Genomic DNA, 22,703 nt, shown 5'->3' on the forward strand with positions numbered 1-22,703 from the left:
TTTTTATCCTTATTTTTACCCAAAATTATTAATTCATATAAGATGGTTGTTAAGCCTTATAAGACTTTATTTATTTATATATAATTTTTTTTCATTCATCAATTTCTGTTTCGACCTAGGTAAGTAAGTAGGTATATAAAAAAGAAAACACATGCGCGCTACGAACTTACGACATAGTTACTATAAGAGGTACATAACATAGGTACAAACAAATGATGTGAGTCTTGCTTGTTTACAGCCGTCTGTCTCGGAGATATATTTACAAACATTCGTGACGCAAACATTAATCACGTGTTTATGTTGCCAAAATTAAAGAGTGCCTTTCCAAAAACATTATTTCCCAAGTCTTGTTCATTGTAACACTTTTCGAACAAAACCTTATTAGGTTGTTGTTATTGTAAAACATAACCTAAAACTTAAGATCTCTCGCCCCGTCGAATAGGTGAGTCTAAAAATAACTCGACCTTCAATATGATATTTGATGTTAATTTATAGTAACAGTTTAGTTACAAATTAAATCCATGTATCATATTCATTGAGGATTTTCAGTTGTTTCCATGTTTCATACCAAAATGTATTAGTAATAAGCTATCTTCAACTTTATTCACTGCGTTGTGTAGTTCACTTTCCATTATTGTTGAATATACAAAGTCATGCCGTTCAAATATGCCAAGTGCAAGGAAGAATCGTTTTGCGTTTTCTGTTTTTTAATTCGATGATAGTTAGATCCCGCATTGTAATTAATTTATTCCGGAGGTTGTAAGTTATGTGGTACCTATCTATTACGTTTCGGTAATCGTTTTGTCACTCATTGCGTTAGACATTCGGCGTTTTCACTGCCAATGCCAGTGTTGTGTTGATGATACCATTTGTGTACCGTCAGCGATACTGTGCGGACCACTTGTGGCGCGAATTCTTCATTTGGTTACGATCGAAAAGTGCTCCGTCGGGATTTAAAGGTAGGGTTTATTTTAAATCTTAAATTTTGCACTGTCACTCATACTAGCTCACACAACATATTTTGGTGTAGATGCCTCGTGTCTACTAAAGGCGATTTTTTATAAATATTTTACATACTTACTTATAGATACATTATGTACCTATCTACATATAAGTTTTCGCGTCTGGACTTGGTAGACAGAGCCAACAATGTCGAAAAGACTGAAGGCTACGTTCATCTGTATGGTTAAATAATGGTTTTTATGTTTTTAAAACAAAAAATATTTTGTAATTGGGTAAATCAGATTCGTTGTGATATAAATCACGTATAAATAATTCGTAAAAGCTAATAAACATACTTACTATACATACTGTGGTCACGTCTATATCCCTTGCGGGGTAGACAGAGCCAACAGTCTTGGAAAGGACTGAATGGCCACGTTCAGCTATTTGGCTTAATGATAGAATTGAGATTTAAATAGTGACAGGTTGCTAACCCATCGCCTAACAAAGAACCCTAAGGTTGTAAGCCTATACCTTAGTCGCCTTTTACGACATCCATGGGAAAGAGATGGAGTGGTCCTATTCTTTTTTGTATTGGTGCTGGGAACCACACGGCTAATAAAATTTACTTTAACAATCTCACTATGTGTCTTAAAAATTTTAGCTCAATATTAACCGACAAAAAAACAAGAGGTTCTTAATTCGACTGTACAAAACTGGACTATCTGTCTCGTTTTGATGATCTTTTAAAATTCAAAATAATTTCGCGATGCCTACTGGCATTACTTGTTTTTTCATCATTTTCTGATTAATGAGTTCGCTTGCAGAATAGGTTTTATGAGCCAGTGTCCAATGCAAAGTTTATACAAACACGCGTGCTAAAGGGTTAACTTTCCTAAAAATGTTTTATAACTTCTAGCGATGTAGTGGATATGATTTATAAACATACATTTTGTTCTATATTTTGAAAGCTGTTTTAGAAATATGAGCAAAACCTTAATTTATATTAAACAATTTAGATATACATACATACCTACCTTTGATGATGTTATTTATGTATATTTATTTCGTTTCTTGGTTGATACCATTAAGATGGTACAGACAGCATATAATATGTCCGTTGTAAAGTTTCCCCATTTTTTATAGGTAACTATTATCTAATCCTTTTCGAACACGTAGGTAACTGAGAAACTCATTGTTGAATATTAGTGTGATTTATGATGGTCTATTAAATTTCATATTCCAGGAACGGCGCCATGAAGGCACTCTTTCTTTGTTTAGCATCATGCCTACTCATTCTGCAAAGTGATGGCGTAGAAAAGGCGAAGTACCGACCAAGGTACATTTCTCTGCATGACCGTATCAACTGGGATGATTCAGCGGAGACCATACCAGACCCACCAGACCACACCAAGTTGATTGCTATGGCAAGATATGTGCTCCATAATACAAGTAAGTTTAGTGAGGATTAGGTCAGTGTCGATTTTTCTTTGTGATTTCTCCATACAATCTTATTTCCTTCTCATCTTCTTTTTGACCATGGTTCTGGATTGAGCAAGACATGGCTATTTTTTACACGAAGCGACTCTATTTTATAGCGAAACTCCTCATTTAGCTCTTAGCTCATAGTTACACATCTAATTGCCTGAATGTGCAGTGCAAGTTGCCACACGATGATCTATTTGGCTTCGACGAACACAAATGAGTTTGATGATTAGTAAAGGCCGTGTTAATCAGAGGTACTAATATAAATAATAGAACTGTTGTATAGATTTAAAAAAATTCAATGGAGATAGTCTCATGCTTTTTACATAACCTACAGATTGGACCTCCATAGCCACAATATCAACCCAGACGGCCATCAAGGGCTTCCCATTCTCGAATGTGAAGTCTATCGTCGACGGCCCACTGGAAAATTCCACTGGCATCCCATACTTCTACATGTCACCTCTAGACTTTACTGCTAAGGATCTTATGGTAAGTAAAGACACATATAGGTATCTACAGTATGTTTTTCTATTGCTTGAGGTTGGCGCAATATTTTATGAACTCCTGTACCTATAGTACTCCCCCTCATTTCCATATATGATTCATTGCCTTAACATTCACGCGAAAAAATCTTAAATCTATCTAAGTATACCTACATTCTCAACCTGGGGTTCTGGGGTTTATGTTCCTTCAGCATTTTGGGGTTTTTTCTTAACCAAATTCATAAAATTGAAGATATTCATTGATATGCCCTGAAAATCAGGCAAGTCACGATAAATGATTTATCATGGTATCCTAAAAGCAGGCGCAAAAAAAGGGACGTCAAATTATACATACGAATCTGTCTGTTCGTCTGTGTAGCGTATATCAGCAGATCAGCCAACCGGTTGGAAGGTGGGCAAAGTAAACGGGTTTTTAAAATTAGTATCCACAACGAATTTATCAAGCTTATTTCAAAGAGAATTTGCGTCACAAATCACATTTTTTTCCGCAGAAAAACAGTCGAGCTACCGTATTGGTATCCCTCGAACAGCTGGACTACTGCGAGAAGAAAGACTTGGACCCAGAAGACCCGCGCTGTACCCGGCTCATGCTGTCTGGCATCATGAAGAAGGTATTTCATTTATTGATATTTGAAATAGCTATATTGTAATTGACACGGTTTTTAACGCAGACGTACCATTCTATTTTCATTCGGTGTCTTCAGCGTCATTTTATAGACGTCTTTGTTATAATGAATAGAGGGTTATGTGTGCAATAAAACTAAGCATACATACATACCATCACGCCTGTCTCTGGCGTAGGCAGAGAAATATTAACAAAACTAAGCAATTCGAAAGTTTTAAAGTAGACATTCCTCCAAGAAACAGTAAAATAAAATTCAGAAAAAATCATTTTCCATTCAAACATAACACAGTTTTAGGTTACAGTCACCTGCAAAAGTCTATAAAAACTTTAGGTAAATTCGCTATGAAAAAGTATACAAAAACTTTTGTAGGTTAACTAAACTTCTTATAACTACCATATAAATGGCCGCCATTCATTTACAATCGTGTCCATCCTACTTTAAAGTCGATATCCTGCCATCTCTTCCAGGTCAAAGAGGGCACTCCAGAGTATATCTTTGCAAAGGCGGCTTTGTTCGCGCGACATCCTGCTATGGCTGATTATCCACCAGGTATTTCTATTAATCTTTACATTTTTAAAGTTTCTCATTTAGTTTGTTGTTTGAATTGATATTATATATAGAACAAACAAAAACAAGATAATTTAAGGGTCTAGGGGTTAAAAAAGCGTATAAGAACAGCACGTGCTCTTCCTTCCACAAAATTAAATCGGTTACAACATTTGCCACTTCAATACAATATACTCATCCACACTAAAGAGACCGTAATTATAATTTTGTATGTTTGTAATGAATAAACTCAAAACTACTGAACTGTTTTTTTATGAAATTTGGTAGACATAGAATATATCTTCAGAAGTAACATAAGCTTAACAAAAAGCTAGTAATACATATATCTAGAGCGTTATACCTAACTGGGTTATCCCTATGACCAGACTAACTAAACAGGAAAACTTTGGCGATATGGTCATAATAATATTATATTAATAGGGTCAGAGATCACAGTGCAATAGCTATATTAAACGCATTTAATCTACTAAATGATTCCTTAGGTAAATATTAAAATATTTGATGCTTGATAAATCACCGAAACGTTCATTCTATATTGAGGTATGTTAAGATATGCCGCCGCATTGTTAATTATTTAAATAAATAACACAAAAACTAAGAATAAGATAAATTATTTAACCTATTCTGTTCTATTGCTGTAGTTGAATTATACGAATATACGAATTATTATGCTCTTGGCGTCACAGGCTAACACCATTTGCATCATATGACTTGTTTTTATTGATGAACGAGTTTGGCTTTTTGTCTGATAGTAAGCAAGATGTGCTCAAAAAATACAGATTTACTCTTGCGTTAAAAATCGCTAAATTGTAGGTGTCGGGGAATATAGACGCGGGGGCGATTTATACCTTCGCGGTTCGCATAGTAAATATATGGCGAAACGAGAGTTGCTTTGCAATATCGACCATATATTGATCAAATCCCTGCCCTCGTCGAAAATGGGCAAAAAGCGCACCACCTACTTAGTCCTCTCCAGAAAGATGAGCTTGTAACTGGGACTAATGCCAAGAAGAAATAGCAAAAAAGATAACTTCTTAGCAATACTATGCATATACATTTTGTCAATTTTTTTACTTATTAAATTTCCTTTTCAGATCACAACTGGTTCGTGGCCAAATTGAAAATCGCGCAAATCGCCATGATAGACTGGTTCGGTGGCGCGAAATACATTCCCGTGAAGGACTATCTAGCATTCAACTACACCAACATCAATCGTTATAGATCGCGTCATTAGTATGGGTTTGATTATGAAAAAAAGGGAATATACGTTAACGGCCGTTAAATTTGTTGTATTTGTTACATAGTCACGCCTTTTTCTATAATGAAATAGACAAAGGAGCCAAGTTTAGCTTTAAGGTGATAGTTCTTACATTTAAAAAGTTATTATGTAGGTACTTGACCAGAATTCTAGAGGACCTGACAATGTGAGGACGCCATTTTACGTCTTTTTATATAGCAACACCAAATAGTTATGTCATATTTAGTGAATAGTAAGGTTTATAGACAATAGTGTATTATTCAAGTCAAATAGAACATTTTACTTTCAGAGAACTGTACATTAATGAAGAATAGATTTCATCGTATAAATGTTCATTAACGACAATGTTTTTAATGGTAGTAACTGCGTAAGACAAATAATCTTTTTGCTAAAGTGGTAATAAGATTGTAAAAATATAATGTAAATATTGAAAATTAGTGCTGTGATCATATAACATTTTAGGTGTAAATCTTTATAAGGCGGAGACAAAAGACAGTGCCTACTTTTTAATTCTGAATTATATAAAATTGTAGACAGTCTTACAATGAAATATATAGAGTATATACTCGCCTAAAAGTTTGTACTATGTTTTATAATAAAACATTGAAATTCAACAATATTATTTTTTATTACCTTAACCAATTCCAGGTATACGGAATGAATTTTAAATATATAAATTATGTGTAATTAAAGCACCATTAAAATTAATTTACCTAACCTTATTACTAACACACAACCTCAACATAAACGTTATTATGGGACTGCTGAACTAAAAACATTATATTTCATATTAATTTAAATAGTAGTTTATTACAATTACATAATACGTTTTTGTTTAATGAGCTTATTTATGCCTCCTCAAATATAACTTTATCTCTGCGACAGATGTCATATGAATAGATTTTATGGTCTTTTCACATTTACGTCATACATATCATTCCTATCCTGCTGTCAAACATAACGTTATATATTACTATAACTATAATATATATTTTCTTACAACATACTCTCATTCATTCATTACCAAATTAAAAATTAATTTAGTACTTAACCTCAACAAATATGCAATTATCTAAATAAACTTCTCTACAACAGTTGAACCCGTCCTTTGCAATGCACGCATGAAGCTATTGGCCGAACTGTGGTCGTGCTGTTAGTATAGGCGTGGTGAACAAGCGCGTTCACTGGTTCCTCGTTCACCTTCCTTACTTCTAAGGGCAATGCCATTACCTGAAAAAAAGGTTTGTGTGGTGAAGGAAACCATGGAAAAAATAAAGTAAAAATGACTTCAAAATTTTATTCTCCTCTCTCTCTTTTTATTGATCTAACTTGAAAGGGATGGAAAGAAAAAGATTTTATAGTCAGATTTTTTTTGTTTAATCTGAATTCTACCATAATAATAATAAGAGAAAACTATTTTTTTTTATCATAATTGCTTGAGGATCAAACCCAAAAAGTCGTGACGTGATCAAAAAAGTGAAGTATGGCACACATAGGTTTAAAAATAAACTACGATAAGTAGGAGTTCACAGCTACTTATATTGAATATAATGCGGTCCGTTATCAGTATTTATTGACGTCAATCGTATTGGTGAAATCGAAAGGAATTCGTATGCGTATGGTCGGCCTTGTCATGGTTCCTCTTTGAATAATTAAACGCGTTAAATTCGCATTCGTAATTGCGACATATAATTGATTTAGCTTTATAGAACAGATAAATATGATGTTCATGGCAAAGCTCTCATGTAGATTAGGAGTAAATATGTAAGTATATATCTGAAGATGTGTTGGTGGCCGAATCGGTAAGGTGCCCGTTAAAAAGGCGTCGCATACGCATTAGCGCCTTAACTATTCGAATTTTAAACTGTTGTAGAAGTATGAGCCACAGGTTCGAATCCACCTAGGCCAAAGTTATGTACACTAGTTCGAATACTAATCGATGCGCTCATGTTGAGGGAAAACATCGTGAGGAAACCTGCAAATTCAGGCAACTGGGTGTGTAACCATGATCGATCCAATATGGATCAGAGATTCATATGATACAGAGCGAACATCCTTAAAAGACAGGTCAGCAACCTGTCACTATTTAAATCTCAATTACCATCGCCTACAAGAAGAACCTAAAGTTTATTAGTCGGTTTTTGCGACATCCATTTAAAAATACGCAGTGGTCCTTTTCTAAAGTGCCGAAACTACACGGCACCTGATTATCCTAAATAAAGGACAATATTGATTGACAAAAAAAAAACATATTCTCATAATAAATAATACTTACATTTTCTGCGTGTTTTTCACCATCTGTCGCTGATGGTAAATCATTGAGATGACTAATATCCTGTTTTTCAGTGGAGCTGCTTATATTCTCAGACAATTTCAAGTTAACTGATGACAAATCTAAGATGTTCGTGGACTGCAGTGCAGTGGTATTAAAATTGAGGTTGCCTATTGTCCGCTTGTACACGGTTCCTCCGCCGACGTATTCTGATATAGCTATGTTTTCTAGCCATTTCTCGTGGAGACCGTACAAGTTTTTGTATGTGCATAACATCATGTCCCTTGCACGACACCTCTCGTCAAATAATTGTTTGATTGCTTGTTGAAGACTATCGGTTTTTTCAGTCAGCAACTTTTTGCATTGAGCTAATTCTTCTACCATTAGACTGTAAACAATAAAATTTGCCATGAAATTCACATCATAAACGTGCATTTTAAATCTGAATGGTGGTTTTAGAGACTGAGAAGGGACAATTTAAAGAAGAATTTAAATAAGATCTAACAACACATGTTTAACATATATTATTCGAAGTATTAAGAAGATTGTATTGGTTTTCGAAGTTCGGCTGTCATGACGACAGGGAAACATACAAACGTAAATAGATAGTCACGTCTATATCCCTTGAGGGTAGACAGAGCCAACAGTCTCGGAAAGGTATATGAAAGGCTTCATGATGGAATCGCAATTCAAATAGTGACCGGTTGCTAGCCCATCGCCTACAAGATCCCTTAGTCGCTTTTTACGACATCGATAGGAAAGATATGGAGTATTCTAAAGCGCCGGAAGCCACATTGATGTAGGAAATTACCAAAAACAATTTAATTTTTTAAACAACAGCAAACTGGTTTAAGAAAACTTGGTATATGTATATTATGAATACAATTTTGTTTTGTATAGTTGTGTGTACTTTTTAAAGATAGGCTACAGTATAGTTTTCAAGTATGGGTTAGAGTTGCACAAATATTGTATTATCTAATGAAAACATAAGCAGAGTAAATGTTATGATGATGTAATAATAGCTTTGACCTGTTACATAATCACTCTCATGTTTAAATTAAACATTTGATATAACTTAAGAAATCACTTGTCTCTTATTAAACAAGAAATATGTTTAATACAAATATTTCATTAAGGCAGAATCTTTCGTTTAATTAACCTATTAGAAACAGTGTAAGACTTATACTCAATCCGCCGCCGGGTTTATCTGCCAGATTTTCATCCAGTTTCTAGCAATAGAAGTGTTATAAGACTGATTGAATTACAAAATGTCCTAAAATCTACATGTGAAGTCACGACAGGCCGTTAGTTACTATCTCCTTGCCAATATTTTAAATGCAAAAGTAACTCACTATGTAAAGTTTTCCCACCTATCTACTTAACTGATTTTGTTAAAACTATTCCTAGATCTAGAGGTCATACTTGTACTTCTTTATAATGCTTTAATGTTTTGGAAGTTTGGATAAGGACTACTGCATTAAAAAAACAGTTACCTGCTCGCTAAAAATTTACTCCTCCACACCTCACATTGACCTGCCAGCCATTCAGTTTGTTCCTGTTAAACAAAAATTTCTGTACTATGATGATTGTAATGACTTCTCCAGAGAAGTATAATCTTTCAGCCTTATAACATTAATATTATCTTCTATCTATGAATGTTCCGCTGTTTAACATAAGTTACCCTTTTTCCCTTTCCAACATCCATCTCCAGTTCATTTTGTACAATTGCTGCTTCTGTGGGATTTATCCCAGATGTGTCCATCATGGGGAGAAAGAGCTTATCCCCCACACCCTCCATTAAGTCACCTTTTAAAAAATTAAGTGAAGCTACTCCAGTTGATACAGTCTTGTTGTTGTATTATACTATTCTCAAGGTCCTGAAGTTATTAAGTCCAAATACCATTTTGACTTATTACTTTAAAAATTACCTGATGTGTAGAAAGATGTTGAGCAGAATTTAATAAAGCATTTGCTAAATGTTTCTTGTCCTCATTAAGGGATTGCACTTGTATTTCAAGGTCTTCTCCCATTGACGCCACTAACATTGTCTTCAGTTCCTTATTCACCTGGACAACAAATAAATCATGACACATCAAAAGCATAGATCTACGCCCAAAGTCTCCTTGTAAGATTTCATAGAAAAATGACTAAACCAATTTCCATAAAATTTTAAAGTTTAAAACTGTTCTTTAATTCTGATTACTCAGTGTTGTCCTAAACAATATAAAAGTTATGCTTCCCAGTACTTTAGAACAGGACTTCACATTTTATTATGTAACTGTTTGAATCTCAATTCCATCATTAAGCCTTATAGCTGCATGTGGCCTTTCAGTCTTTTCCAGGCTATTCTCTGTCTACCCTAAAGAGATATAGACGAGACTGTATGTATGAGGAAGCTACAAAATATAATCATGATCCAATGACATTACTTTACCATAGAGGATAGTTTACCATTAAGTTACATAAAATATTGAAAAACAATATGAGAACCTTAAGCAAGTTTGAAATTTTAATTCAAGAAGTTACTTGTGCTTGTTGTTTCAACTGCTCCTTCAAAGATTCATTTTCTTGAAGTAGTTCATTGATTTTTTTCTGCATTTCAACTTGTTCTTCATTTGGTTTATCTGTTTCCTGTGTTTTATCACTTGCTGACAAAAGTTTTGGCCGAGGCTTGAACTCATTCAAGTTTGTATTCATTTGTGACATTTGACAAATAAGTGTGTTTATGTCCATGTTGTTTTTGGACTTTTTAGAGCCCTTAGACATGAGTTTGGGTGTGATTGGTTTGACAGCACCAGGATATGGTTCATATGGGACAAACTTAGGGCTCTTTGAGCGAATATGTGATGATTTGCTTTCGGTTTTGATTATATTTGTAGGATAAACTTGTATGAGGCGAGGAAGGGCCGAGTTGGTCTTAGTAGTTGAGGTGGACGGGACTTGGCTAGATTTTTCCACTGTGCCATCTTCAGATTCCATGCCATCTCCAGCGGTCCTAGCTTTGCTCATGATTTCTAAAGAATTAAACAAAATATTAGAGCAACATACCTCTATTGCATTACAAATACATAGTCACATCATCAGTCACAGATGAATGATTACTTACTTGGATAAAATGATTTATCCATCGCGAATGAATGTTACTTGATAAAGTTAAGATACTACTTAACAATTTTATTTGTTTTAGGATGCTAATATTCCCAATTTTATTAAAATAAATACAAATAATATAAAGCCACGGAGGTAGTACCTAATGAAACAATATTTCATAGTTTGTTGTCAAAATTAATGTCAGTGTCATTGGAAAAGATAGAATAAATCTATGAGTGCATTCAATCAATGAAATATTGATGCATTCATGAATTCAAAAATAAAATAAAGTTTCGTGTCATACACAGAACTTCGAATAAAAACTAACACGTTTTTTTGTACCAAGGAAAATTTGATGTGCAAAGCTGGAATCGCTAGATTGTATAATATTTCGCTATCAATATGCTTGTTTGTTGACTTAGAAATCGGTTTTATTTTATTTCCAGAAGGTACCATCGATATAAAGATTACAATTCAATTAGCATCATCCTCCTGCCGTTAGTCCTAGTTGTGTCCTCACTCATACTCATACTCCTCCGTATTATAGAACGGAGGTCCAGGGTTTGTCGTTGCACACGATCTTGGTGCAGGCAAGTCAGGTTAGGTACCTGTTCTGTAGGTTACGGATTAAAATAGTTTTAAAATATTATAACAAGGCAGCAAAGACGATTTTAATCAAACAAGGTGGAAGTTTAATTAATCAATAAAACTACACATATATGCCCCAAAACTTTTATTGAAATAAATAAAAAAAACCCACTACATAGTTAACCAGCAAGGGTTGCCTCTAATTCACCATTGGCTTGCAGTTCCTTGATTATATCTAATCCACCAATCAACTCTCCTTTGACATAGAGTTGAGGGTATGTAGGCCAGTCTGAGTATTCCTTCAGGCCTTGACGAACTTCTTCATCAGTTAATATATCAAATGTATCATAGGATACTCTAAAAAAAAGGACATATTAAAAATGTTTATTAAAAGTACCTAGTAGTACATATACATATACATAGTACGTAAGCACCTAGTAAATTAATCATAGCATTGTTTTCATAATATTATATACTTCAAGAAAAATGTTGGACATAATCTGGTTTTTTATAGTTGTTTCTCATTATTCCACCCTAAGATTTTAAAAGGCAATCTTACCCAATTCCATTCAAAATTTGTATAAGGGTCCTACTGAATCCGCATCTAGGGGCATCTCTATTGCCCTTCATAAACACCATCACCTTGTGTTTATTGATAAGGGCTTTCAATCTATCTTCTAGTTTTAAGGTAGGTTGTGTGGCTCCCATCACAACTCCTTTTCCAAGACTGTGATTCTTAACTTTAGCAGTGATTTGAGCTGCATCAGCCCCATCAACCCTGTCTACCTGTACATTATTCTTAAATAAAATTACCGTGGGAACAGAATCTACCTGAAAAATAAAACAAAATTATAATGAAGAATCTAATAGGATACAATGCTTCAAAGACTTTTATGTTTCAGAATAATTACCTTGTATTGCAATGAAATTTCAGATAACTTTTCTGCATCACACACAGCAAACTGACTACCACTAGATTTTATTTCTGGAAGGTTCTGTAGTTCTTTCAAAACCTCTGTTACTTGGCCACATTGCTCTGCCCAATCAGCAGAGAAATGAACTATTGTCAAAGATGGTGACCTGTTGAAATTACAAAAGCATTGTAATTACTAATTATATAAATAAAATATAGAATTGGTACAAAGAAAAAATAAAAATACATAATGTAAGTATCCAACCAGATGAACTTTTTATAAACAATAGGTTACACAAATTGAAAAAGAATAGGACCACTCCATCTCTTTCCCATGGATGTCGTAAAAGGCGACTACTTATAAACTTGGGATACTTCTTTTAGGCGATGGGCTAGCAACCTGTGTCTATTTGAATCACAATTTTAACATTAAGCCAAATAGCGAACATGGCCTATCAGACTTTTCAAGACTCTTGGCTCTGTCTGCTCCACAAAGGATATAGACGTGATTGTGTATGTTTGTAATTTACAGCAATATGAATAGGATGTAAGCAGGACCTCGGGCCCCGAAGCATACTGTCGGAACTGGAAACTTATCACGCAAAGATGAGAGAGAGAGACACCAGTGTATAGTAGCAATAGGTTAACGAAAAATATATTACTGTTATGTATTCATTTGATAAATTAGTAACCCCATCTTTTTACTATTATATTGGAAATAATTTCGTACAATGATACATGTTTTCTATAGGTAGATATGTACTCACTTTATGTAATTTAAAAAACGATCACTTGATTCTAAAAGAGTAACCATTGTGAAATTAGGTTAGATATAACGGCGATGAATTGTAACACTTGTTGTTCTAAAAGAAATACAATTCTAGCTCACACGATTTCAAAACTGTCTGAATCCTATGTACTTTTGTTTTATCAACCCATTAATTATTGTATAGGTAATCTTTGAACTAAACTATTTGTGATCGGAGATTTCGGAGGACTCAATTTCTTCTTTTTATGAAATTGTCAATGTCAGTGTCATTGCAATCAGTTTATTCATGACAATAAAACCAAATCTTTTATTCGATTAAAACATGAAATTGAAATATAATGTAGTTAGTCGATTACACTATATTACATGTACAAAAATTTTATAAGTCAACCATGAAAATATTAACACTATACCTATATAGCCAGCTCTTAATTTTTAGTTAGTTTTATGATCGCTGTCGTATCGTCAAACTCACGTAATTGAAAAGTGATGTAAAAATTTAAGTCAACTAGTCAATTGGTAAAATTTACTGTTATTAGTATATATATAGTATATTCGTCCGCTTAGAATACTTATTTTGAGAATCATTGAAGCCCTCAAGGATGAATAAATTTCCCCGTTTTTTTTTCACATTCACATTTTCCATTTTTTTTTCTCCTTATAGATAGTTGCAGCATGATGTTATATAGCCCAAAGCCTTCCTCAATAAATGGTCTATTAAACGCAAAAAGAATATTTCAATTCGAACCAGTAGTTCTTGAGATTAGCGCGTTCAAACAAACAAACAAACTCTTCAGCTTCATAATATTAGTAGGCACAACCCTAATACCAGAGAGACTTTTTTTTTAGTTTTTGGGATTTGATTTGAGTTGAGGTTATATTTGTCTTGACCTGATAAATTTATTATAAAATTGTTTATCAGTGATTAACTGGAGAATAATAAATAATATTTATATAAAATGGCATCTGTGTCTACAGCACCAGCACCGGGCATGCATCAGCTCGACTTGTCCAAGCTCAACCTTAACCAGTTGGCTCAGCTGAAGCAGCGACTAGATGAAGTAAGTGATTGAATCGTATGAAGATACAACCATATATTTGAGAAAAAATACCATTCTTTTATTCATTTCCCAAACCATGAAACGTGTAACGTCTACTCAACATATTTTTCTCAACTTGCAGGAAATGAGCGTTTTTCATGATTCACTTCAAACGTTGAAAATGGCTCAAGGTAAATTCATTGAATCTGGTGAGAGCGTGGAAAAAATTACTGCTGAGACAAAGGGAAAAACAATTTTAGTTCCATTGACGGGATCCATGTATGTTCCTGGAACCATAGCTGATACTGACAATGTCCTCATAGATATTGGAACTGGATATTATGCACAAAAAGTAAGTTTCCATCATTTGATTTTATAACTACCATACATATAACTACAGTATGTTGGTGCCGTGAAGTTCCCGGCACCCGGCAATACAAAAAAGAATAGGACCACTCTATCTCTTTCCCATGGATGTTGTAATAGGCGACTAAGGGATAGGCTTACAAACTTGGGATTCTTTTTTAGGCAATGGGCTAACAACCTGTCACTATTTGAATCTCAATTCTATCATTAAGCCAAATAGCTGAATGTGGCCATTCAGTCTTTTCAAGACTGTTGGCTCTGTCTTCCCCACAAGGGAAATAGACGTGACCATGTGTATGTATGTTTTGTAGTAGTAGTTGTGTATGTTGCGGAGGTCAGATTGGAGTCACTTCATGTAAAATCCTAATTTGCCCAAGCTGGGCCGGGATCATGGTCAAAAGGCACACCCTGGGCTTCCCGCTAAAGGGGTTAAGATGTGATTGGAATTTACCCCAAAGGAAGAAGAAGATTGCAGTATTTTACTTTTTTTTTATTGTACTATATTAAAGTAGTCTAGAACAATTCAACTTTGATAATCTCATCAATTTTGTACTGTATTTTCAGGATATTGAAGGTGGTAAAGATTATTTCAAACGAAAAGTACAGTTTGTCACAGAACAGATGCAGAAAATTCAGGCTATGGGTATAGAGAAGTCTAAAGTACGTGATGCAATCTGCATGGTCATGGAGATGAAATTAGAAGCGCAGGCGCAGGCACAGAAGCCATCAACATCATAACACAAAGTCTGACATATTTGTATTTTGCTTCATTACAAGATTTTAATCCATATAATATGTTATGAATGCAGTATTGCAATCACTTGTAAAGAACTGGATAGTATATAAAGACACATTCAAGTTTAGAACAACCTGTTTAATATGTTCACAGTGATCAGACAGGAGTCTGTTGCTGATTTAACCTCAGTTAATAAAAAAATTCAACAAGTTCCCTGTTCAGATTTTCCTAGAATAAAAAATAAAGAAAAATGACATACTGTTTTTATAATAACATACTGTTGTATGTATTACCTATGATCTCATTATGATATGATCAGTCCAAAGGCTTAAAGAGATTTGAGATTAATCTATTCCAGATGCTTGTGAGGCCTTCTTGAGATTATGAGAAACTTCCATAATTTGTATAGAATTTTATGTTCTACTGTTAGTAACATGCATGCTGTATTTGATCAGAGTCTGGTAACAGGTTACAATAAACAAAAGGCTGTAAAGCTAGGATTGTGTATTTTTTTATATTCAGTTCTTTTGGTAGTGATTAAAAATTTAAATTTAATAAGTATAAGATGCCTGCAAATTTTCCTTATTGTATAATTTATTTTGGAACACAGACTACAAAATGTACTGTAAATTTTTTAATGTCTGTGAATAATTTTACACAGGGTACATTTTAAATATAGAATAATAAAAAAATCTGCTCAATCCTCCCACAGAATAAAAATGTTATAGTCCCATGTGGGTAATCAGTGACACAATTTGCATACAGGTAGACAGAATATAATTTAAACCAAAATCGCGGCAGTCTGTGCAAGTAAGCTCTGTGACTAAAAATTTATGATTTGGGCACTGGGTTTTTTAAAGATAATAATCGGAATAATATAAGACTATAGAAATTCCATATTGTACTTGAAACTATAAGAATGAAGTGTTGTTGTTTTGAAAAGCACTCTGTTGTAAAGCTGTCAAATAAGATGAAAACGTTATAGTGACTGATAGTGGTGATTACCATCAGTTACGACGACCAGTACTTATCACTTCTGTAATCTTATATTATTCAAATTTTTCTGACTTTTGCCTTTGTAAGTAATTAAAACTATTTATGAACTTTCATAAGATTGAAGTCTTCGCCAAAGTTCGTGAGTGTCACAATATGTTGCCACCCTATAAGTCGAGAATTTTATCAATAATTTTATCTGCTTTTTCATGCATATTCCTATAGCTAGAAAATTTAATTAATATTTGTAATACTTATTTACCTGTTAAATGTGGTAAATTATGAATTCTATTCAGAATAAAAACCTTTTTAGTTGTTAACTTTGCGCTAGTTTGTTTATTAATAAATTAATGAGAGCTCTTTTGAATTTCATTTTAAATAGGTACATGCTTTCTTACTATGCTCCATATTGCATATGGCCAAACACATACTATATACAACTGACCCATAATTTCAGGAAAAAAGTGTCTAAAACAAATAAATACGTCCATCTATTCGAAAATAGATGTTAATGTTTTTACAATAAATACAAAATCGGTAAGGATTATACCATTACCTATTTTTTTCAAGTCAGTGTATTAATTAGAAACGTATGTAAAAGAAAACTTACTTCTGCAACTAAATGCAAACTGAGAGTAGCCAATAAATAACCAGGTTCCTTTATAAAGGGGTAAAACGAGTGGGATTAACCTCAAAAGGATAAAGATGGACCCTACTTCTTAGGAAACCTATCTGAAGCATTTACAAGAGGCAAATAAAAGGACCTTGAACTTGTGACACCAAAATGATTTATTTTTTAATAGGCCAAAATGATCGCGCTGATATCTACAATGTCATGGCTTAGGTATTTAAACTATATTAATAATTAGTTATCTACAATATGTCTTATAGTCACAAAACAATATTAACTAAATAAGGCAACGACTATTCCTTAAGTTTGTAAACAATTTCTATAAGTGTAATTAAACAAATTAAAATTTTACTCGAATAATTCTTACATTGAACACGTGAAAAGGTGTTTGGATACAAGATAAACTTTAAATATTAAGTAATAGAATATAATTTACATTGATATCAGCTTAACAAATAATATACATATAATTGTATTTATAAGCTGTAATGATACAATTTTTAGCAATCGTTTATCGCATTTGCAGCTGTGATTAATTTTTGTTTGGTAGATAATTCTTTGTTCGAGTTAAATTTTAAACGGATGATGATTAAATGGCCATTTATTTATTAATCTTATGTTTTTCTTTTAATAGTGACTGGCTGTACCCGCGACTTTGTCTGCGAAAAGTTAAGCCCTGTTTGAACTCTGGTATTAAAGTACCGCCGCCATTCCCGATTTTAATAAAATCGATCCAGCGGTTTACCTGTGGAAGTTTTACAGACAGACTCACGCATGTATAATATTAGTATGGATATCAGCACCTAATTTAAATAGTGTACAATATCAGTAAAAATATTCATAATTAAAACTAATGCTAAACTACTATTTACATTAAATTACATATATTTTCTATCGATAGGTCGATATACTGTAGTTGCACTGTCGCCTTTGGCGATTCAATTTAACGTCGATTCGATCTGTTTCAAATTACCTAGCCGTTAAAAAACCTTTAGAATTTTATATTTCATGTTTTCTTTTTGAACGAACCAAACATAAGTAAATGTTAAGTTCTATAAAATTAATAAAAAGATAATTTGAGCCGTTCCCTTAGATGAGTTACTGACGATTTGGACACGAATATATTCGGACGCAGAGACCAAATTGCCGTTTTTAGGGTTCCGTTGTAAACAAGAAGCCCTTATAGTTTCCATGTAGTGTTCGTACAATAAAGGTTATCAAAGTAGTAACGGAAAGAATTCGAAGAAATCCTGTCCGATAGCTGTACTAACTGTATAATTAGATGATATCCGAGTACTTAGTGTACAAATTTTAAAATTAAAAAACGTCAATTCTGTCACATATTATTGCACGTTGTCCGAATAATTTGTGTCCGAATCATCGATTTAGAATTGGAGCCTTTTTTGTTATCGAAACAAAAATTTCAACCTTGTAGCCTTGTTTAAATATGTATCAAATTTTGATTTTCATGCAACGAAATGTTTGTGAAACACTCTCCATATTGAAGATACCCATATCATCCAACAACTTTTATCCTTTCATTAATAGAGCAATCGCTGCGGTAATCAGTATTACACGAAGAGATCGCTCGCCTGCTCGGCGAAATCCTTATCTCAAATGGTGTAATACTCGGGGGCGAAGTCGTTAGCGAGATTGCTAAGGAAGTGGAAGTCTGAGGAGGAGTTAGAATTGTCGCCGGCGGGGGCGGCGTGAGTCGCTTCATAGAACTGCTGGAAAGAGCCATACCCGTCTCCGCATTCACCAGCAGCGTTACCATAAGCCTCGGTTGATGCATTACTCGGGGCATTCCCAGCCCCTGCAGCGTATCCAGACGCTGTTGTTGCCGGCTGGGCACTATATGAGTTCGCGTCATAATAGGTGTTCTTCGCATATTCATTCCCATGCGTATTTTTTTGACTTTCCGTGCCATAGTAGTTGTGCGGATGTTCGTGCTGACCATCGTGGTAATGATAGCCATAATGAGTGTTCGGATACGCCATGTGCTCCCCGTAATTTTGTGGTTGATCGTATCCGGGATGTCCGTAGCCCACTTGATCCTTTCCATATGCTGGATAGCCATAATTTTGGTACATTTCATGTGGGTAAGCTTGCCTTGATCCTATTCCATTTGAAGGCCTAGCTGGAGATCCGTCAGGCTGTCTGGTGTGCTGATTCCGGCCGTAAACGTGTTGGTCGGGGGTTTGAATCGCAGCACCATAACTTTCGTAGCTACGGTTACTTTGTGGGTATTGTGATAGTTTACCAACGAATTGCTTTGAATCCATGCGGAAATCAGGATGGGGTACAAATTGTCCCGGTGGTGCATTTCCTCTAATAACATAGGGAGGCATAGCATTGGGCACGGCTTGAGGATGAGGTGGACCTGGAGTTGCATTTGGAGGTGAAGGTCGAGGGTAGTGACCAAGAGGGCTCTGATGCATGCCCGATGGCGTACCCGGTGTGGACGACGGAGTCAAATTAACTGAAGAATATTTCGCGCCATCAGGCAGACCTGTCATTCCTAGGCCATCTTTAGAAGAAGATGGTGAGACTTTGGCGTCTAAAGAAGGCGAGCGTTTGCGTGATTCTTGCTTGATTCGTTTTGCTAAGGCCCTAGGGGCTGCAGGCACTGTATTGATGGGCGGATGAGCGTCCCTGGAGTCGTCTTCGGCTAACTTATCAAGGGAGGAAGATGAGGCTACGCTGGAAGCGCCATCGCTCGCGAAGCTGTTGTTATTTGTTGCACTGGGCGTGTTATTATTTCGTGTGCGAGATGCGAGTTCTGGCAAGTCTTCTGCTGGTGAGCATAGTGCGCCCGGAGGAAGTTCGCAGCCCTGGCAGCTTTTCTTGCCCGATAGTGGTCCATCGTCATCTAGGAATTTGTCGAGGCCAGTCTTTGAACTCTTGCCACCTTCGGACGTAGTGGAGTCCTTATCATCACCGTCCTCGCTTTTGCTCAGCGTTTGTCTCTTGTGTTTCATTCGTCTGTTTTGAAACCACACCTTCACCTAAAATCAAATACACAAATTTATTAATCTTCGTTTGTGATAAGAGGTAATTTATTATATAATACTTATGTAATCTTTTTAATAAAAAAGCCTGTCCCTGATAGGCTTATAAACTTGGGATTATTCTTGTAGGCGATAGGCTAGCAACCTGCCACTATTTTAATCTCAATTCATCTTAAGCCGAACCGCTGGACGTGGCCTTTCAGACTTCTCTAGGCTGTTCTGTCTCTGTCTTTCCCACAAGGGTTATAGAAGTATTTATATATTTGTATGTAGTATATACTGAAAGCTTATATAAAAAATTGAGATTCTTCCTTTAGGCGATGAGCTAACAACCTGTCACTGTTTGAATCTCAATTGCATCATTATGCCATACGGCTGCACGTGGCCTTCCAGTCATTTGGAAATTGTCTACCCTGGTGTTGGTTCTGTCTACCGCGTAAGGGATAAAAAGTTATTATGTGTATATTTATGTTGTGGGTGACTTACTTGTCTTTCAGTGAGGTCTAGTGACGCAGCGATCTCGATTCTTCTCGGCCTGCATAAATACTTGTTGAAGTGGAACTCCTTCTCCAGCTCCAGTAACTGGGTATTCGTGTACGCGGTCCGTAGTCTTCGCGGGAGGCCATTTTCTGAAACAAATAAATAAATTCTAAATATTCGTACTGTGAAATTAAAAATATCGTAGGTACTACCTTTATATTAAAATCGTACTACGTAGACGTCCCCGACACTTTAGAAGAGGACCACTCCATCTTTTTTCCAAGGATGTCCTAAAAGGCGACTGAAAAGCACATTCATAGTAAAACCTTTTACTTAAAAAAAAAAACAAAGACAAATCTTCTTTTCTTCGTCGTTACCTTTTCCCACTTTCTACGTGGGGTCGGCACAGTATGTTAGTTTTTTCCAATTACTTCTGTCAATTGCCATCTCACTGGTCACTCCCTTTCTCCTCATACTATCTTTTACACCGTCCATCCATCTCTTTTTCGGTCTTCCCCTATTTCTTGAACCTTTCACTTCCATATTTAAGGTTTTAATTAGTTAATTAGAGTTAACTTATTAAATTGTTATTTCAGTAACTGTTACATTTTATGCAGTGTTCTATGTAGGTAGGGAGTGGTGTCATGAAAGCCATAGTAACCGACAATTAATTTTATGGAAGGCTATTCCTGGAACCTTTCAATAACAACGTTGCGAGGCGGTTCGCGGGTACGCTTTCCTTTAATGTAATAACTTGATCGCATGTCAGAGTACCGCCCTTGACGCCATTGTGTCGAAACGCTGTTCTTTTTATTTTACCACAAAATACGAATTGGAATTCGAAATTCAAATTACAAAAGGGCGGCGAATAATGGGGCGATCGCGTTCGCGTGCCTCGGCGCTTGTGTGTTCGCAATGTCAATTGCGTTTTGTTAAATCCTTAAAGTGAAGGGAATAAAGTTCGTTTTTGAATTAATTATTTCGTCGGATAAGTGTGGTAGGGTTGGTAGTGGTGGTGCATGATTGACGTGGCTCGTCAGTTTACTGTTTTGCCATTGGACAAGGGCAGCTGTCAATCAAACCAAGCGCTGCCCTTCTTTGTGCTTGACTGCACTACCCTGCACCAGGCTTAGTTTAAAGCGGTTTCTATCTATTTAATTGGGAGACGGAAGAGTCGCCCATTTTCATTTAGGTACCTACTAGTTGGTTCACCGCAAATGTAGACTTCACGATATTACTTTTTTTACATATCTTTATCAATATCTAAAACAACTAATCCGATTTTGATGTCAATAGTGGGGTGCAAACGTACAATTTTTATTTTTAACTTAGAATTAGAACGCACTCAAATTTTACAAAGTAAATAAATACCGTACAAAGTTAATACATACCGCATCAAAATTGTACAGTTTCCTAATTTTACAAAGTTTGGTACAACAGTAATTAATTTCATGCGCGCATACGCTGCCGAGTACTTGACTGTTACCTACTAAATTATCAGTGTACTGGACCTGAAACTCGATAGCCCTTGGTCAGCCACTAGAATTATTATGAGTTGTGAGTACAATCAGTGGCAAAAGTGTTAACGTAAATATAAAAAATATACATACATACATACATACATAAAATCACGCCTCTTTCCCGGAGGGGTAGGCAGAGACTACCTCTTTCCACTTGCCACGATCTCTGCATACTTCTTTCGCTTCGTCCACATTCATAACTCTCTTCATACAAGCTCGGCGGTTTCGGGTACTTTTGACCAGACCCTTTACCAGGACGTTCTTAATTTGATCAAGATACGTTCGTCTAGGTCTTCCCACTCCGACCTTTCCCTCCACACTCTCCTTGTATATCTGCTTAGTCAACCTGCTTTCATTCATCCTCTCCACATGACCGAACCATCTTAACATACCCTTTTCTATTCCTGTAACTACATCTTCTTTCACATCACAACATTCCCTTATCACGCTGTTCCTTATCCTGTCACTCAATTTCACACCCATCATACTCCTTAACGCTCTCATTTCCACTGCATTTATTCTGCTTTCATGCTTCTTTTGCCATACCCAACTTTCACTCCCATACATTAATGTCGGGACCAACACGCCCCTGTGCACAGCCAGTCGAGCCTTTTTGGATAGTTTCTGACTGCTCATAAAGGCATGCAAAGCTCCAAAAAAAAATATACAAAAAAAATATACTTCGTAGATAATGATTCTATTTGTAAAAATGTGAACTTTGAGAATCACATCTCTTCGCGTAGATGTCGTACTTAGGTATTAAACACTTCTACTTAATAGGTATAACGAGAGAACCTACCCACCACCCACCTATGAGGTATTCCCAAAGAGAATTGACGTCAGCCAGTCATAAAAAAACAAAAACTAAATAATAATCGAAATATAATGTAAATATCGTAATAATAATTAC

The 22,703-nt window shown here is 35.2% G+C and overlaps 5 protein-coding genes across 6 annotated transcripts in view; 2 read left to right on the forward strand and 3 right to left on the reverse strand.

The window, feature by feature from the left end:
• The first annotated feature begins 299 nt into the window (after window positions 1–299).
• LOC106137712 (protein CREG1) lies at window positions 300–6,001 on the forward strand. Of its 2 annotated transcripts, none has more exons than XM_013338617.2 (6): window positions 300–442; window positions 2,189–2,394; window positions 2,765–2,919; window positions 3,425–3,544; window positions 4,027–4,108; window positions 5,221–6,001. In XM_013338617.2, exons 2-6 carry the CDS (start codon window positions 2,199–2,201, stop codon window positions 5,358–5,360), a joined length of 693 nt encoding a protein of 230 aa, XP_013194071.1. In that variant the 5' UTR covers window positions 300–442; window positions 2,189–2,198; the 3' UTR covers window positions 5,361–6,001. The 2 variants fall into 2 exon arrangements, with proteins under 2 accessions (XP_013194071.1, XP_013194070.1); XM_013338616.2 differs by lacking the exon at window positions 300–442 and adding an exon at window positions 800–959.
• On the reverse strand, window positions 5,782–10,928 carry LOC106137711 (golgin-45). Its single transcript, XM_013338615.2, has 6 exons — window positions 10,763–10,928; window positions 10,183–10,670; window positions 9,585–9,722; window positions 9,150–9,211; window positions 7,660–8,044; window positions 5,782–6,614 (listed from the first exon to the last, which is right to left on the reverse strand). Exons 1-6 carry the CDS (start codon window positions 10,782–10,784, stop codon window positions 6,471–6,473), a joined length of 1,239 nt encoding a protein of 412 aa, XP_013194069.1. The 5' UTR covers window positions 10,785–10,928; the 3' UTR covers window positions 5,782–6,470.
• A 536-nt stretch (window positions 10,929–11,464) lies between these two features.
• On the reverse strand, window positions 11,465–13,279 carry LOC106137655 (glutaredoxin 3). The gene is made up of 4 exons (XM_013338517.2): window positions 13,015–13,279; window positions 12,246–12,414; window positions 11,894–12,165; window positions 11,465–11,691 (listed from the first exon to the last, which is right to left on the reverse strand). The coding sequence occupies exons 1-4, from the start codon at window positions 13,059–13,061 to the stop codon at window positions 11,514–11,516; spliced, it is 666 nt and encodes a 221-aa protein (XP_013193971.1). The 5' UTR covers window positions 13,062–13,279; the 3' UTR covers window positions 11,465–11,513.
• Window positions 13,280–13,840: 561 nt separating this feature from the next.
• Window positions 13,841–15,368, forward strand: LOC106137642 (probable prefoldin subunit 5). Its single transcript, XM_013338502.2, has 3 exons — window positions 13,841–14,077; window positions 14,199–14,408; window positions 14,987–15,368. Exons 1-3 carry the CDS (start codon window positions 13,976–13,978, stop codon window positions 15,158–15,160), a joined length of 486 nt encoding a protein of 161 aa, XP_013193956.1. The 5' UTR covers window positions 13,841–13,975; the 3' UTR covers window positions 15,161–15,368.
• Window positions 15,369–18,395: 3,027 nt separating this feature from the next.
• Window positions 18,396–22,703, reverse strand: part of LOC106137652 (homeotic protein proboscipedia) — a 41,686-nt gene continuing 37,378 nt past the window's right edge. Inside the window, exons 2-3 of the mRNA XM_013338514.1 lie at window positions 20,280–20,422; window positions 18,396–19,790 (exon numbers count right to left, since the gene is read on the reverse strand). Coding sequence (XP_013193968.1) covers window positions 18,396–19,790; window positions 20,280–20,422 — 1,538 coding nt within the window. The remainder of the gene's footprint in view (window positions 19,791–20,279; window positions 20,423–22,703) is intronic.

The sequence above is a fragment of the Amyelois transitella genome, chromosome 10 (assembly GCF_032362555.1).
Source record: "Amyelois transitella isolate CPQ chromosome 10, ilAmyTran1.1, whole genome shotgun sequence".
In the NCBI taxonomy this organism is placed as follows: Eukaryota; Metazoa; Arthropoda; class Insecta; order Lepidoptera; family Pyralidae; genus Amyelois; species Amyelois transitella.